This window comes from Macrobrachium rosenbergii, chromosome 5, assembly GCF_040412425.1.
Source record: "Macrobrachium rosenbergii isolate ZJJX-2024 chromosome 5, ASM4041242v1, whole genome shotgun sequence".
Lineage (NCBI taxonomy): Eukaryota > Metazoa > Arthropoda > Malacostraca > Decapoda > Palaemonidae > Macrobrachium > Macrobrachium rosenbergii.
In genome coordinates, this window is record NC_089745.1 from 20193879 (window position 1) to 20209023 (window position 15145).

Genomic DNA, 15145 nt, shown 5'->3' on the forward strand with positions numbered 1-15145 from the left:
CGAACAGGCAATTGATCAAAAGATACATATGGGTTTCATATGTACATATGCAAGTCAGTAAACAAGATCTTCCAGAAGACGACCACAAGGTCATGATTAGGCAATTGCTGACCCAGGGTTATCACTCTTGATCTTCTTTAATGCTTATCGTAGAAGTATGTTGCCGGTGGCATCAGAATTCCATGACCCATCGGAGATATTCGTTGTTTGTTTGATGAATGCTGATTCTATCTTTTGGCTTTTGAATAGACAGCTGAAATTAAAAACAAAGCGAGACATATTCCAGTCGAGACGATAGTTCACAATATGATGGCCGAATTTCGGTGTCCGCCTCCGACAACGTTTTTGTTGAATTATTCTCTGAGAAAGAGATTTATAGGTGAAACCTATTTAAGATTTACCACTGCCAAGCTCATGGATTTTAGAAGATTTTGTTTTTGTTGAACATTAACTGCAGCTTTATTGATAGTGTTAGGGTAGCTGAAAACAAAACCATTAACACGCCTTAGGGTTTGGCTTAACTTTTTAAAAATGCTGTCCAGTTATGGTACAGTATTTTGATTTTGTGTCTCTACAGGCTTCTGCTTTTGGGTACGATAACAAAATCTGGTTTTGATTTGTTGAACGCTTTCTCAGTCACATGGTCTGTGAAGTTTTAAAATGATACCTGTGTACGAATCAGTTTAATTTCTTGGTCGGAATATTCTGGAGAGCAAATCCATCGTGGTTAATGAAAAAGTAAATGTAGGACAATGCAAATTCAGTTTGTCTGAGGCACTAAATTTATATTCTGTCTTCTCTTTCGTGACCAGCAAGTGTAGAAAAAGAATTTTGTTGTCTTTTTCCCCTTCTGTTTTTAATTTGGTGCTTAGTATAGTATTGAGTTGTTTGATTTGGAGAAAATTCATTAAAATCGCTCCACATAGGATTCCAAAAAATAAAATTTCTCATATGGATCCTTTGGATATATATATATATTATATGATATATATATATATATATATATATATATATATATATATATATATATATATATATATATATATATATATATATATATATATATATATATATATATATATATATATATATTTCATAAAATATATATATATATATGTATATAAATAATGTAAAATAATGATAATGAAAAATTTCATCCATATCAGCAAAAATGATTTAATGTGCTGTTTGAAAATATTAGTATGTTATACCTAACAAATAACAGTTCATTTCTCGTGATTAGGATATGGTCAGTACAGTCTTGAGTTTGTAAGATATACCAGTCAAAACACATTACTAATTCTCAGTATATATGGCAAATATGAGTGCAAAGGTCAGGTGCATCTTTATTATATGATTAGCATAAAAAAAAACCGTTTTTGATCACGCAAGTTAGCAGTACAGAATTTGTTCTCAGAAGAATGTTAGCCACTTTATATTGAGCACTTAATTGAAATTATGTCATATCCAGTCCGCTACTAAATCAGGTATCTTTCGTAGTTTTCTTTAATATTAACGAGATTTTAGGCAGCAACAAGTCATTTCATCAACCAGTTTTCATTCTTTTGGTAAAGAGATCCACTACACAACTCACCATGCTGGAAGCCTTCGCTATGATCATGAACATTGCCGCTTTTTGGTGCTACACTCAACTCTGAATTTCCTTTAGGGCATCAGTGTCAAAATTATGACCAGCTTCTTTGAGATTTCAATTCCGAATGGTTGAGATTATTGACATTAATGAAGTTATGATTAAGTATTAATGATTTTGCGTTTATGAAATCCTTCAGCATCAGGGTAATATTAAAACTGGACTGAACTATGACTTTTCTCGAGTTTGTGGGATTACATGTTATATATATATATATATATATATATATATATATATATATATATATATATATATATATATATATATATATATATATATATATATATATATATATATATATATATATATATATAATAAGTGTTTGTATGTAAGGTTCAGGTTTTGTTCATGTTTCTTTTTAATACTATATTAATGTTTTCTTTCCTTTTCCTTTATTTCAGATGTTAATGAATGCTTGGAAAGTGCCAGGCTTTGTGCACACACCTGCATAGATAAGGACATTGGTTATGAGTGTCGTTGCAACGACGGATTTAAGGTCAACCTAACGCATTCAAAGTTATGTGATGACATTGATGAATGTGAAGACTATCCTTGCCCTCATTTCTGTCACAATACTATTGGTTCTTATAAATGTTCTTGTGCTGAAGGGTACATATCAGAACAGGATGGCCACAAATGCAGAGCTAATTCAAGTAAGTTACTGATTGTTTTTTCCGTGTTACTGTATATAGGTACTAAACAAATATTTATTGCTAACTGTACGAAGAGTGTTCCCTGCAGTGAGGTGAGATATGTTATTCCCCCAAGACACAGATTCATTAATTTAGAAGACTTATATTTTGTTGTGCCTAGTTGAGAGTATAAATTTCAACTCAAGTTGAAAGCGATTGGTATTAAACTATTTGGCTGGTGTCACTGTTAATAGATGAGATGTTTGTGTCACTTATAAAAACTAAATGTACTTTTTTTGTGGTCTGGAAAGAAAAAGCTTATTAGTACTACTGCTCGCATACAATTAAGCTCCGTCTTATATCTTGGTGTGTATTTTCTTCACTCTTGGATAATTTTCTTTCATCATTATGTTGATTTTTATGAAGGTTTTCTGTCATTTGATGAATGTGTTTCTTTTTTATTTTTAATGAGCCTGTTTACAAAATTGTCTTTTCTTTTGATTGCTTTACTTATGTTAGAAGAATATCACCTCCCTTTCTACCTTCTGTGTATTGTGTGCAGTTGCAATACGTAAATATGATTTATTTGATTTGTTGAATCTCTGTATGATGTTAAAAGTTTCACTTGTATGATGTTAGAGTTCCAGTGACTGGCTATTATAACTTCCTTGGAAGTTGCATGAAACTTGAAACTTAATAATCGGAGGTTTGGTACCAGATTAAAAACAAACTAAAACTTTTTTTTTTTCAGCTGCAAAACCAAAACTGATCTTTTCCAATCGTTACTACATCAGACAAATTGGAATTGATGGAAAGAATAACACCTTACTGGTAGCCAATCTCACCAATGCAGTAGGACTGGACTATGACCATGTAGAAAATTGTATATATTGGTCAGATGTTACACATCTTTCCTCATCTGTGAAGAAAATGTGTAACGACAGCCAACCAAAGGTAAGATGGTTATGAGGCCTTTATGTTATATATCATCTAATATTGTAGGCAGTCCGTGGTTAAACCGCTTCCCGACGCTAATAAACCGCTTACCAGCCCTGAAAATTGCTTACCAACGCTGATAAACTGCTTATTGATGCTGATAAACCGCTTACCAGCCCTGAAAATCGCTTATCGACACTGATAAACCGCTTACCGATGCCAGTAAACTGCTACTGGCCCCGAAAATCGCTTACGGACGCCAATAAACTACTTGCCGGCACCGATAAACCGCTTACCAACGCCGATAAACCGCTTACCGACCCCAAAATCTCTTACCTACGCCTATAAACCGCGTACCGGCCCCGAAAATCAATTACCGACGCCGATAAACTGCTACCGGCCCCGAAAATCACTTACCGACGCCGATAAACTGCTTACCGACGCCGATGAAACGTTTACCGGTGCCAAAAATCGCTTACCAGTGCCGATAAACTGCTTACCGTCACCGAATATCGCTTACCGACGTCGATAAACTGCTTACCGGCACCGAAAATCGCTTACCGACGCCGATAAACTGCTTACCGGCACCGAAAATCGCTTACCGACGCCGATAAACTGCTTACCGGAACCGAAAATCGCTTACCGACGCCGATAAACTGCTTACCGGTACCGAAAATCGCTTACCGACGCCGATAAACTGCTTACCGGCACAGAAAATCGCTTACCGACACCGATAAACTGCTTACCGGCACCGAAAATCGCTTACCAACGCTGATAAACTGCTTACCGGCACCGAAAATCGCTTACCGACGCCGATAAACTGCTTACCGGCACCGAAAATCGCTTACCAACGCTGATAAACTGCTTACCGGCACCGAAAATCGCTTACCGACGCCGATAAACTGCTTACCGGCACAGAAAATCGCTTACCGACACCGATAAACTGCTTACCGGCACCGAAAATCGCTTACCAACGCTGATAAACTGCTTACCGGCACCGAAAATCGCTTACCGACGCCGATAAACTGCTTACCGGTACCGAAAATCGCTTACCGACGCCGATAAACTGCTTACCGGCACAGAAAATCGCTTACCGACACCGCTTACCGGCACCGAAAATCGCTTACCAACGCTGATAAACTGCTTACCGGCACCGAAAATCGCTTACCGACGCCGATAAACTGCTTACCGACGCTGATAAACTGCTTACCGGCACCGAAAATCGCTTACCGACACCGATAAACTGCTTACCGGCACCGAAAATCGCTTACCAACGCTGATAAACTGCTTACCGGCACCGAAAATCGCTTACCGACACCGATAAACTGCTTACCGGCACCGAAAATCGCTTACCAACGCTGATAAACTGCTTACCGGTACCGAAAATCGCTTACCGACGCCGATAAACTGCTTACCGGCACAGAAAATCGCTTACCGACACCGATAAACTGCTTACCGGCACCGAAAATCGCTTACCAACGCTGATAAACTGCTTACCGGCACCGAAAATCGCTTACCGACGCCGATAAACTGCTTACCGACGCTGATAAACTGCTTACCGGCACCGAAAATCGCTTACCGACACCGATAAACTGCTTACCGGCACCGAAAATCGCTTACCGACGCCGATAAACTGCTTACCGACGCTGATAAACCGCTTAGCGGCACCGAAAATCGCTTACCGACGCCGATAAACTGCTTACCGACGCCGATAAACGCTTAGCGGCACCGAAAATCGCTTACCGACGCCGATAAACTGCTTACCGGCACCGAAAATCGCTTACCGACGCCGATAAACTGCTTACCGACGCTGATAAACTGCTTAGCGGCACCGAAAATCGCTTACCGACGCCGATAAACTGCTTACCGGCACCGAAAATCACTTACCGACGCCGGCTTACCGGCACCGAAAATCGCTTACCGACACCGATAAACTGCTTACCGGCACCGAAAATCGCTTACCGACGCCGATCAACTGTGTACCGGCACCGAAAATCGCTTACCGGTGCCGATAAACCGCTTACCAACACCGATAAACTGCTTACCGGCCCCGAAAATCGCTTACTGACGCCGATAAACTGCTTACCGGCACCGAAAATCGCTTATCCACGCCGAAAAACTGCTTACCGGCACCGAAAATCGCTTACCGACGCCGATAAACTGATTGGCGGCACCGAAAATCGCTTACCGACGCCAATAAACTGTGTACCGGCGCCGATGAAACGCTTACCAGTGCCGAAAATCGCTTACCGGTGCCGATAAACCGCTTACCGACACTGATAAACTGCCTACCGGCACCGAAAATCGCTTACCGACGCCGATGAAACGTTTACCGGTGCCAAAAATCGCCGATAAACCGCTTACCAACACCGATAAACTACTTCCGGCACCGAAATCGCTCACCGACGCCGATAAACTGCTACTGGCCCCAAAAATCGCTTATCGACGCCAATAAACTGTGTACTGGCGCTGATGAAACTCTTACCGACGCCGATGAAACGCTTACCGGTGCCGAAAATCGCTTACCAGTGCCGATAAACCGCATACCGACACCGATAAACTGCTTACTGGCCCTGAAAATCGCTTACCGACGCTGATAAACTGCATACTAGCGCCCTGAAAATCGCTTACCGACGCCGATAAACTGCATACCAGCGCCCTGAAAATCGCTTACCATTGCCAATAAACTGGTACTGGCCCTGAAGATCACTTACCGACGCCAATAAACTGCTTAACGGGTCTGAATATCGCTTTCCGACGCCAGTAAACTGCCTCTGGCCACGAAAATCGCTTACCGACGCCGAGAAACCGCGTACTGACTCCGAAAATCGCTTACCGACGACTATAAACCGCTTACCAACGCCGATAAACCGCTTACCGGCGCTGAAAATCACTTACCGGCTCCGAAAGTTTGGTTAACGACGTCGTTAGCCAAGCTTCGTAAAACCGAAATGCCGTTAACCAGTGCTGCCGGTAAGCGTGGACTGCCTAAGAATTTTGCTGTAATTTCATATTGTATAAGTTTCTCATCATGACCTTTTATTGTTTCTGCCAAGTGCCACACGTACAAATTATAAAAATTTTCTTGTGTGTGAAAATCTAAACAGTGTACAGTACCATATTATCAAGATGTTATTCTAGGAGTTGGATTGTTCTTTGTAATAACTTTGGGATGGTTATGCAGAAAATTCATGGCTGTAGTTTCTGATATTACAGTATTGCTGTTAATTATTTTTCTGAGAACAGTAACAAAGAAATGCCCAAGAAAATCATGATTTCCACCAGCACGTACAAGTGAATTTGAAAGAACACTGTTAGGATAAATCCGTCTGCTGTTCAAATTGTCATTAAGTGAGCTTACATTGTACAGTATATGCAAATTTTATTTAGATCACTGGCAATTTAATTGTTCAATAACAATGATTAATTGCTCATATATTTTCTGCACAAATCATAAAGATTGGTTATGATCAGAACATAAAATTTAATTATTGAGTGGTTAGCAGAAGAGTGGACATCTTGTTCATATTAATTTATTTTTTTAAAGTGTAAAGAAAAAAGTAAAGATAATAAAAAAAAGGCTTGAAATGAAACATTAAACTATTTCCTGCCTTAGAACAGTGTTTAGAAACTGTGAACATTTTAATATGCATTTCAATTATTGAAAGTATGCAATTAAAAACTCAATTACATCCTTATTTTAATCTCAAGAATAGAGGCGGAATCCCAAGTTTTGTAGATGTTATAAAATAAAATTGTATTTTTTATGAGGGCTAATAATCTTCAATGAGTGATTTCTTATGTAGTTTTTACTGGTTGGTGTAAGACTATGGAAGACCACTATTAGATTACAACAGACCAACTCCGGACCCATGTTGGAGCTGAATACTAATGGATATGTATTTTGGAAAATATTGGGAGAGTCCTGATGAGAAATTACCAAAAGTTTTGGATAGTTTGAGGATCTCCTAGTGAAGCTTTGCACCAAATTTTTGCAGGTTCTTCACTCTGCAGTGCAAAGCCCTGATGGCATAGCCCTTGATTGGGTGGGCCGGAATCTCTATTGGTGTGATAAGGGTAAAGATACCATTGAAGTCTCCAAGCTAGATGGTCAGTACAGAAAAGTTCTCATTAATAAAGGACTACAAGATCCTCGCGCAATTGTACTTGATCCTTACAATGGGTAAGTTATGCATACTGTGTCAAATTTTTCTCTTTTATAGCATTTCATAATGAAGTTAAGTACAATATTTAAGATAATGATGCATGATGTAATTCCTTTGGCAATATTTGGAGATATGAAAGAGACAAATATTGTATGAGAAATAGTAAAAAGTCATTGTATGAATATAGGCAAGGTTGAACAAATGTTATGTTGTTATGCTCTATACAGTAAATGAATTTTCGTGATAAAGCACCATATCTACATGTAAAAGTAAACCGTAGTAAATTTTGTAATTGACATATAGTAAATTTTGAAATTGAATGTCTTGCATTTGTTCTTTTTGTAATTTTTAAGTATATTTTGATATTTTGTATTTACACAATTTATAAACACCAGTAATATACAGTACATGAAAAAGTTTTTATCTGCTTGAGGCAGAAAAGTACGCTGTTCAAAATAATTGAAACTCGAATGAAGTACCAACAGTGCTCTGCAGTTGAGATAGTCTTTAGACAGAGTGATTTGTTAGACCTTTCTTCTTTCATCCATAGACCATCTTCTGTGGTTAGTGCCATGGACAAAACTCTCTTCATTCTGTCAGTGTTCTTATCTTAGTAAGATTACTTTTCCTTTGGCAAGGGAGTAACTAGAGAAGAATGCTTTCAAGGTATGTGGGCATTACAGGTGGGCTTTCAAGGTATGTGGTCATTACAGGATTGGACTTCACAAATTCATGTTTAGAACTTGAAAAAGGACATAACCTGGCCATACTGTGTGACTACCTGCTCCCCCAAGTGAAATACAGTATCACTCTGGTGCTGCAGGGCTTTATAAGGAAACATTATGAAACCTTAAGGAAACCTCCTTGGAGAATGTTTACCTTGAAGACAATCTTGTGGTACCGTGTCATCATTCATAAGTGTTAAATACATAAGTTGTCAACAGAAAGACAGAGGTAACTCATAGTAGAGGATATATGAAGTCAAGTAAGATGTTTTTCGTAGCCCAGCAAAGCATTTTAGTTTTGCTTCGTGAGAACCAATTCGTCATGAGTCTTATTAGGATGATTTGTTAACTCTGTTGGGTGTGCCTTTCCTTAATCCACAGTAGTAATTGCCTCCAGTTCTATTTTCTGCCTCAGCTCATTTTGTTTTTCGTGAGGACTTAGTCTCAGGTGATTACATCAGTTTATTGTGATTTTATGTGATTTTCAAGTCTTATACTTCCCTTAAGGATAGTTATTTTATGCTAATCATGGCTCAGCCTACTTGTGTGGGCAGGCATGCTAAGAACTGCAATTCATTTTTACATTGTCTTTGGATAAGGACCTATACTCACAGTGCCCTTCATTCAAGGGCCAAAACTGCTACGCCCTGTTGAAGTGTGTTGTTTTTCTGAGAACTGGTGTGTCGATCAGTAGTACGTGTACACATGGCACTGTGAGTATAAGCATAGAGTTCCCGCCTCTGCAGTTGGTGAATCTATGGACTCTTCTTCTCATCTCCCTCTTTTGATGAGGCTTCTTCCTCAGAGATGCCTCTTGCTACTTTCAAGTTATCAGCATAAGCAGTGTGAGCATTGACTACCTTTGATATCTTGCTCCAAAGTGTCTTCCTGTCACCCCAGAAAGGGATTTGCCAGTTTCCTTGTCTGCTTCTTTCTCCATATCTGCCTTGTACTGCCTACTCAGCTTCCAGTAATAAAAAGATCAGAATTCCTCCAGAACTAGAGCTTCTTCCATCTTGGACTATTTGTAATGTCTGAAGTTGTACTCATCTGTATTGTATATAAAAAAAAGTATAGATATATTTGTGTAGAAAATAAATAACAGTAAAACATTAAGGTTAGGTTGCATAGGTTTACACTTTACCTTGTATGCTGATTGTTTAAAACTTTCATCAGGCATAGGAGTTACTGCTAAGCAACATTTGTTGTCATGGCAGAACTGTGCAATTCATTCAGTACTGATGATTATGCCATCACAGACATTTGTAATTTTGAGTTCTTCTAGAAGGGTTACAAAAGTCCTACAATATTGTCATAGAAATTCTCTTGCACAGCAAACCAAATGGCATGAAGATGTTTTAAATGTTAAACAATGTTGGATCCCTACCCATGGAGGCACAAAGGAAAATGAAGATGCCAGGAAAGTGACCAAAGCTGCAACTTTTATGCCTAAATCAAAAACATGCAATCCTGTTAGTGATTATTTAATATCCCAAAAACCCATTGTGTTTAGTGAATGGCAGTGGTATGCTGTATGGAATAATAAATCTGGTAACAGCAAATTAAAACAGATAAAAGTCATCTTTGGGTAGTGGCATGCTTCAAACCAAAAAGAGTACCACACTAAAATAATTTGATCTTTTATTTGTATTGGTCACACTCATTGGACCCATGGACGGCCCCTGTGACCCAATCTTGCATGCAGAGAATTCAGGTTAATACTAACAAACAACACATTTAGCTCAATGACCAAACTTCATCTAGTAGCAGATGTCAAGATTTGGAAATAAAGCAAAGAAACTTTGTCAGAATCCTCGTTTTCTTTTTATACCATAATTAAATGCCTAAAGAATTGCATTTTATGTAGATAAATTTAGTTTTTCTTATTGAGAACAAACTTTTTGGGCAACCCTAATGTAGTTAATTGTTTAAAAACAGTGGTCTGATTAAACTACCAAATACAGTAGATTAATCTGATCTTTCCCAATTATTACTACATCCTTGACCTGCAGGTAGTCAGTAATTGAGAGAGTTTGGTAGGTGAGACAGGGTTTTTGAAGGAAGGTCATATCAATTTTCTAACTCTATTTAGTGGTTAGGATTCTATTTGATCTTTCTTCTCAGGTGTCTAGGCATTAGAAAAATCAAGATGTATCTAGAAACAAATATTAGAATCTCAGTTTTAAAAAATTCATGTTATGAAAATCATGCAGCTATATTTAATGTTTCAATTGTAGTTTTGGATAATACTCTGTTTACTTTATATTCATTCCTTTTTGCAGATACATGTATTGGACAGACTGGGGTAATTCACCTCATATAGGTAAAGCTGGTATGGATGGGTCAGATCAGCGTGTCATAGTGAACACAACACTTGGCTGGCCAAATGCACTTACTATATCTTATGTAACTCATGAACTGTTTTGGGCTGATGCTCACCAGGATTATATAGCTCATTCGGACCTTGATGGGAAAAATATCAGAATTATCAAGAGTAAAGGTACGTAAATTTTTGTATAAACATACTTTTTTAATATAAAGTAAAAGTCTGGAAATCATCCTATTTTGATTTAGAAGCTTTTGCATTATTGTATATTAGTGTTTAGTGTTGTTATTTCTGTCTTATTGAAAACTACTTCCATGCCCTTGATTTATCTTTACAGATACTGCTCCATTACATGTCCAGCACATTTTTGCTATCACTGTGTTTGAAAATTATATCTACTGGACTGACTGGGAATTGAAGGCTGTTGTACGTGCTGATAAATACTCTGGGGCTAATGTTCGCACAATTTACAATGCTGTGCATAGGCCTATGGATATTCATGTTTACCATCCTTTTCGGCAGCAACCTTGTAAGTTCATGTTTGGCCATATTATTGTTTTTAAGGTAGAATCTTAGTTCTTTCTCTGAATAATTGGAAGTACAGTACAGATGTAGACATATTTTGTGTATTTGTGAGAATCACTTATCATTGTGTAAGCCTGTCACTGTGCTCCAGAAATTTAGTATAAAAAAGACAGTGAAATTGTTTACCAAAATGTAAACAGAAAAGGAAGATGTATTTTTTTTTGTACTGATTAGAGCTAAAAGCAAGAGAATGAGACTGCTCATGTATGGGGTGCTTGAGTATGTTCTCTTGAGTGACCCCATAACTTACAGTGCTAACTACCATTTTGGATCTTTGATATGTTTTGTCGGTGTTTGGACTCTCAAAGACATAACTGACCCAAAATACTTCCTTTGAGTTGGAAGGCTAGGTAACAAAACTATAGATTTAATTTTCTTAATGCATTGTTATCTATCTATAAGCATTTTCAGTTTGTCATATTAAAACAGTTATTGTGTATAGATTAAGGCATTTATTCATATTTTGTATGTTCTTATGATATGCCAGTAATCGTGTAATCAGTTAATATGAATGCAAAGATTTGTTTTTATGGAAGTATTATATATTTTATTCTCTTCTTTTGATGAATGTTATTTCATTTTTATTTCAGTGATAAATAATCCTTGTGAAAACAATGGTGGATGTAACCCAATGTGCCTTTTGGCTCCTGGTGGTAAAAAGACATGCACATGTCCAGAAAACTTTGCTCTTGATGAAGATGGCGTGTCCTGCAAAAGTGATTGCCTCTCATCTATGGTTGTATGTAATTCCACCTATAAATGCATTCCATTCTGGTGGAGATGTGATACTCAGGTAATTATTTAATCCAGTAATACTGTTTTCTGTAAGCAATTTCCATTTCTTGTTGTGAATTTTTATATCTTTCAAACATCATATTGTTCCTTATCACCCACTACATGAAATCATTAGGAATATTCAATGGTTGGCTTTTACAGAACCATTTATTTGAGATAAAAAAAATTGTTTCTGTGTCTCGTTTATTTTATACTGTTTCATGATTTTGTAAGGAAAATATGCCCAGTACGTAAACTCTCAGTTTTCCTGAATCAGATAATCAGGAATGATATATTACTCAGAGAGACAGTGGAAAATATAAAAGCAAACAAAAAAGAATAAAACAGTAATTTCAAGTGATAAACACTTGTAAGGTGCATTGAATGGTATTTTAGAAATTTGGGTGGCTACTAGTTCCACCAAGGATTTGGTGAATTATCATGGATAAATGATAGTTGACTATACAGTTTTCATTTCATATTGTGGCTGTTTGATCATTTATATAAATCTGCATGTGATGTATTAGTCTCTTTCTAATGCTAAAATCATTTTTTGTTATGGAATTTATTAATGTAATTATTTTTATTTCCCAATCTGGTACATTACTGTCCAACTGACATCAGTCTTTATTATAATATATACAGTAATACTCTATAATCTTCAAAGAATTAAAAGTACTGGGGGAAGACTGGTTATGGAGTAAGCCCAAACAGTCAGGTGATGGGAGAGCCAGTTAAAGAAATGGCATTTGATATTCAGTTGTTTTATATTTTTTCAAGGATGATTGTGGAGACAATTCGGATGAACCAGAAGACTGTCCTGAATACAAATGTACCCCTGGACAGTTCCAGTGTAAAAATGGCAATTGCATACATCCTTCCCAAATCTGTGATGGCCAGGATCAGTGTAAAGATGGCTCAGATGAACCCAACTGTAACGAAGTAAGTATATTATTAATTCTTGACCAAGGGAGTTTAGAAATAACAAATCATTAACCCTGTTGACTAGAGGGGCAACATTAGTTGTCAGAGATGGAAACAGTTAAGTGAAACATTGAAGTATCATGCAGGTTGAATAAATCATCTGGTCATCTCTGATGTAAGTTGTATTGTTTAATGAAACAAAGAGATTTAGTAGGTTAACTACTTTTATATGGTTTTCTGCTCAGATGGAGGCTGTTTCCTAGATTATTTTCTTCTGATATTCATGGTATGAGTTTGCAGTTCATGAAAACAAAACACCTATTCTGTTTTATGCTCTTAAAACATATTACTGTTACGTGGAAATTGAAGAACGAAACAAAATTATATAAAAACTGCCACTTACTGTAAGAAGACAAACCCTCATTAAGTAAATCATGAAACCATTTCATTAGTGACTAATGTTGAAAAATGTTTCTCAAATTAATTCATTGGCATTTCCATCAAGGAAATGCCATATCAGGTCTTTATTGTTAATGATGGAAGTAATGGAGAAACAGATCCACAATTATGTATATGTACATATATTTAAAGATAAATCTGTACAGAAACCTTTCGGGAAACTGTTCAGAAAGGGGAATCGAACAATTTCCCTAAAGCTTTCTGTACAGATTTATCTTTAAATATATGTACTTATACATAACTGTGGATTTGTTTTTGCATTTCAAGACTCATGCTACTATGAGTATTTTTTAATTAATGGAAGTAAGGTAGTGAAGCTCCTGTTGCAGTTATTTACCCTCCTAAGTTCAAGATGATAAAGTTCTGGAAGATTTTTAATAAGAACTGCACATTCAGTTACTACCCAGCTAGCTCATTAGATAAGTACAGGTATAGTGAAAGAAAATTATAATGGAATTTGTTTGTGGTATATAATACAGTAATATTCTATTTTCCAGTATGCCTGTGTTCTGTCGCAATTCAAGTGTCCACCAGTAAATGGTTCTTCAGCATTTTGTATTGCTGGTATACGAAGGTGTGATGGAAAACCAGATTGTCCAGATGGACATGATGAAAAGAACTGTACTGCTCCTACATGCAATGCGGATTGGTACTCATGCAATAATAATCAGTGTATTCCAAAAGTAAGTAATTAATCTTTAAAATGTTATACTGTACCAGTATTCAAAAATGTTTTATTTGGGATGAATCTTGCCTACTGTTAAAGATAGCTTATATCTCTGTGCCGATAGGCGAGGAGAGATAAACTATCTTTAACACTATGTAAGTATGCAAATAATAAATTTAATATGAATATTTATATTATTACTGCTTTTTAGTATATACGATGCAATTATAATCAGTAAACCACTCTTACAATTAAAAGAGTTGTCTGTCCTGTTGTACTGCAGATAGATCATCAAAGTACAGTACATTTGAAGTATACAGTTAGACTTTTTTCATTATTGGTATGTTGTTACACCTTTGTTTATGGTCAATCTAGAATTATAAAGTATTTTTTTACATCTATCCTTTTATGTACTATATTTCAGCATGATATATTTCTAAATATTTTTAATAGGTCAACCAGTACACTTCACCAACTGAAAATTCCTTTGTTACTGTACTGTCCTGTATGAAAGATGCCATCAAAATTGTTTTATTACATATTTTAATGTATATAACATATCTTTGGTTAAAGTTAGTTGGATCTGCAATCTGATTAAAGATTTTGGTTAAAGTTAGTTGGATCTGCAACCTGATTAAAGATTTTTTGCATGTTTAGAAAACAATCTCTGATTAATTTTTGACCATGGAAACTTCTTATAGATGTATTTTGAATGAAATATTACTATTAATTACAGGTTTGGGTTTGTGATGGTGATCAAGACTGTACAGATGGTTCAGATGAGAGAGATGACTGCAGGACACGAGAATGCCCAGCAGAAAATTTCAAGTAAGGTTTTCATTTTAAAAGATTTGTTCCCATTTTTAGCTTTATTTTAAATGCAGCTTAAATGACCCATTAAAAAAGACACAGAAAGGATAAACTTCTGTTTTATGATTGTGATATCGGTCATGAATAATCTTCCTCTTTGTAAAGATTGTTAAAATTATCTAGTAAGATGTACATGCTATTATCAGGCTGTGATTTTTATTTAAGCCCTAAATTTCTAGAATTTACAAACACTGAATGTAGTAGCAGTATCATGGAAATGTGAAGGCCATGGTAACAGTTGGGTAGCTTGGCCTTCTCATCTTTATTTGTGAGATATTGTCAAGAATAGCATTTTTTGTCAGGACAAGTTTAGCCTCTCCTATTGTTTATTTTCCCAAAGCATAAATATTAAGAATTATTTAACTGAAAAATGTCACATTATTGAGTCATGGCATTATAAATTTTCAATAAAATACCTTTGTGTTACAGT

At 36.4% G+C, this 15145-nt stretch overlaps 1 protein-coding gene across 1 annotated transcript in view; it reads left to right on the forward strand.

Annotated features, from left to right (window-relative positions):
* Positions 1–15145, forward strand: part of LOC136838573 (low-density lipoprotein receptor-related protein 1-like) — a 496729-nt gene that overhangs the window by 385038 nt on the left and 96546 nt on the right. Inside the window, 9 exon segments of the mRNA XM_067103732.1 lie at positions 2053–2304; positions 3035–3237; positions 7218–7402; positions 10393–10610; positions 10774–10965; positions 11612–11814; positions 12576–12737; positions 13676–13861; positions 14582–14673. Of these exon segments, the coding sequence (XP_066959833.1) occupies positions 2053–2304; positions 3035–3237; positions 7218–7402; positions 10393–10610; positions 10774–10965; positions 11612–11814; positions 12576–12737; positions 13676–13861; positions 14582–14673 (1693 nt within the window).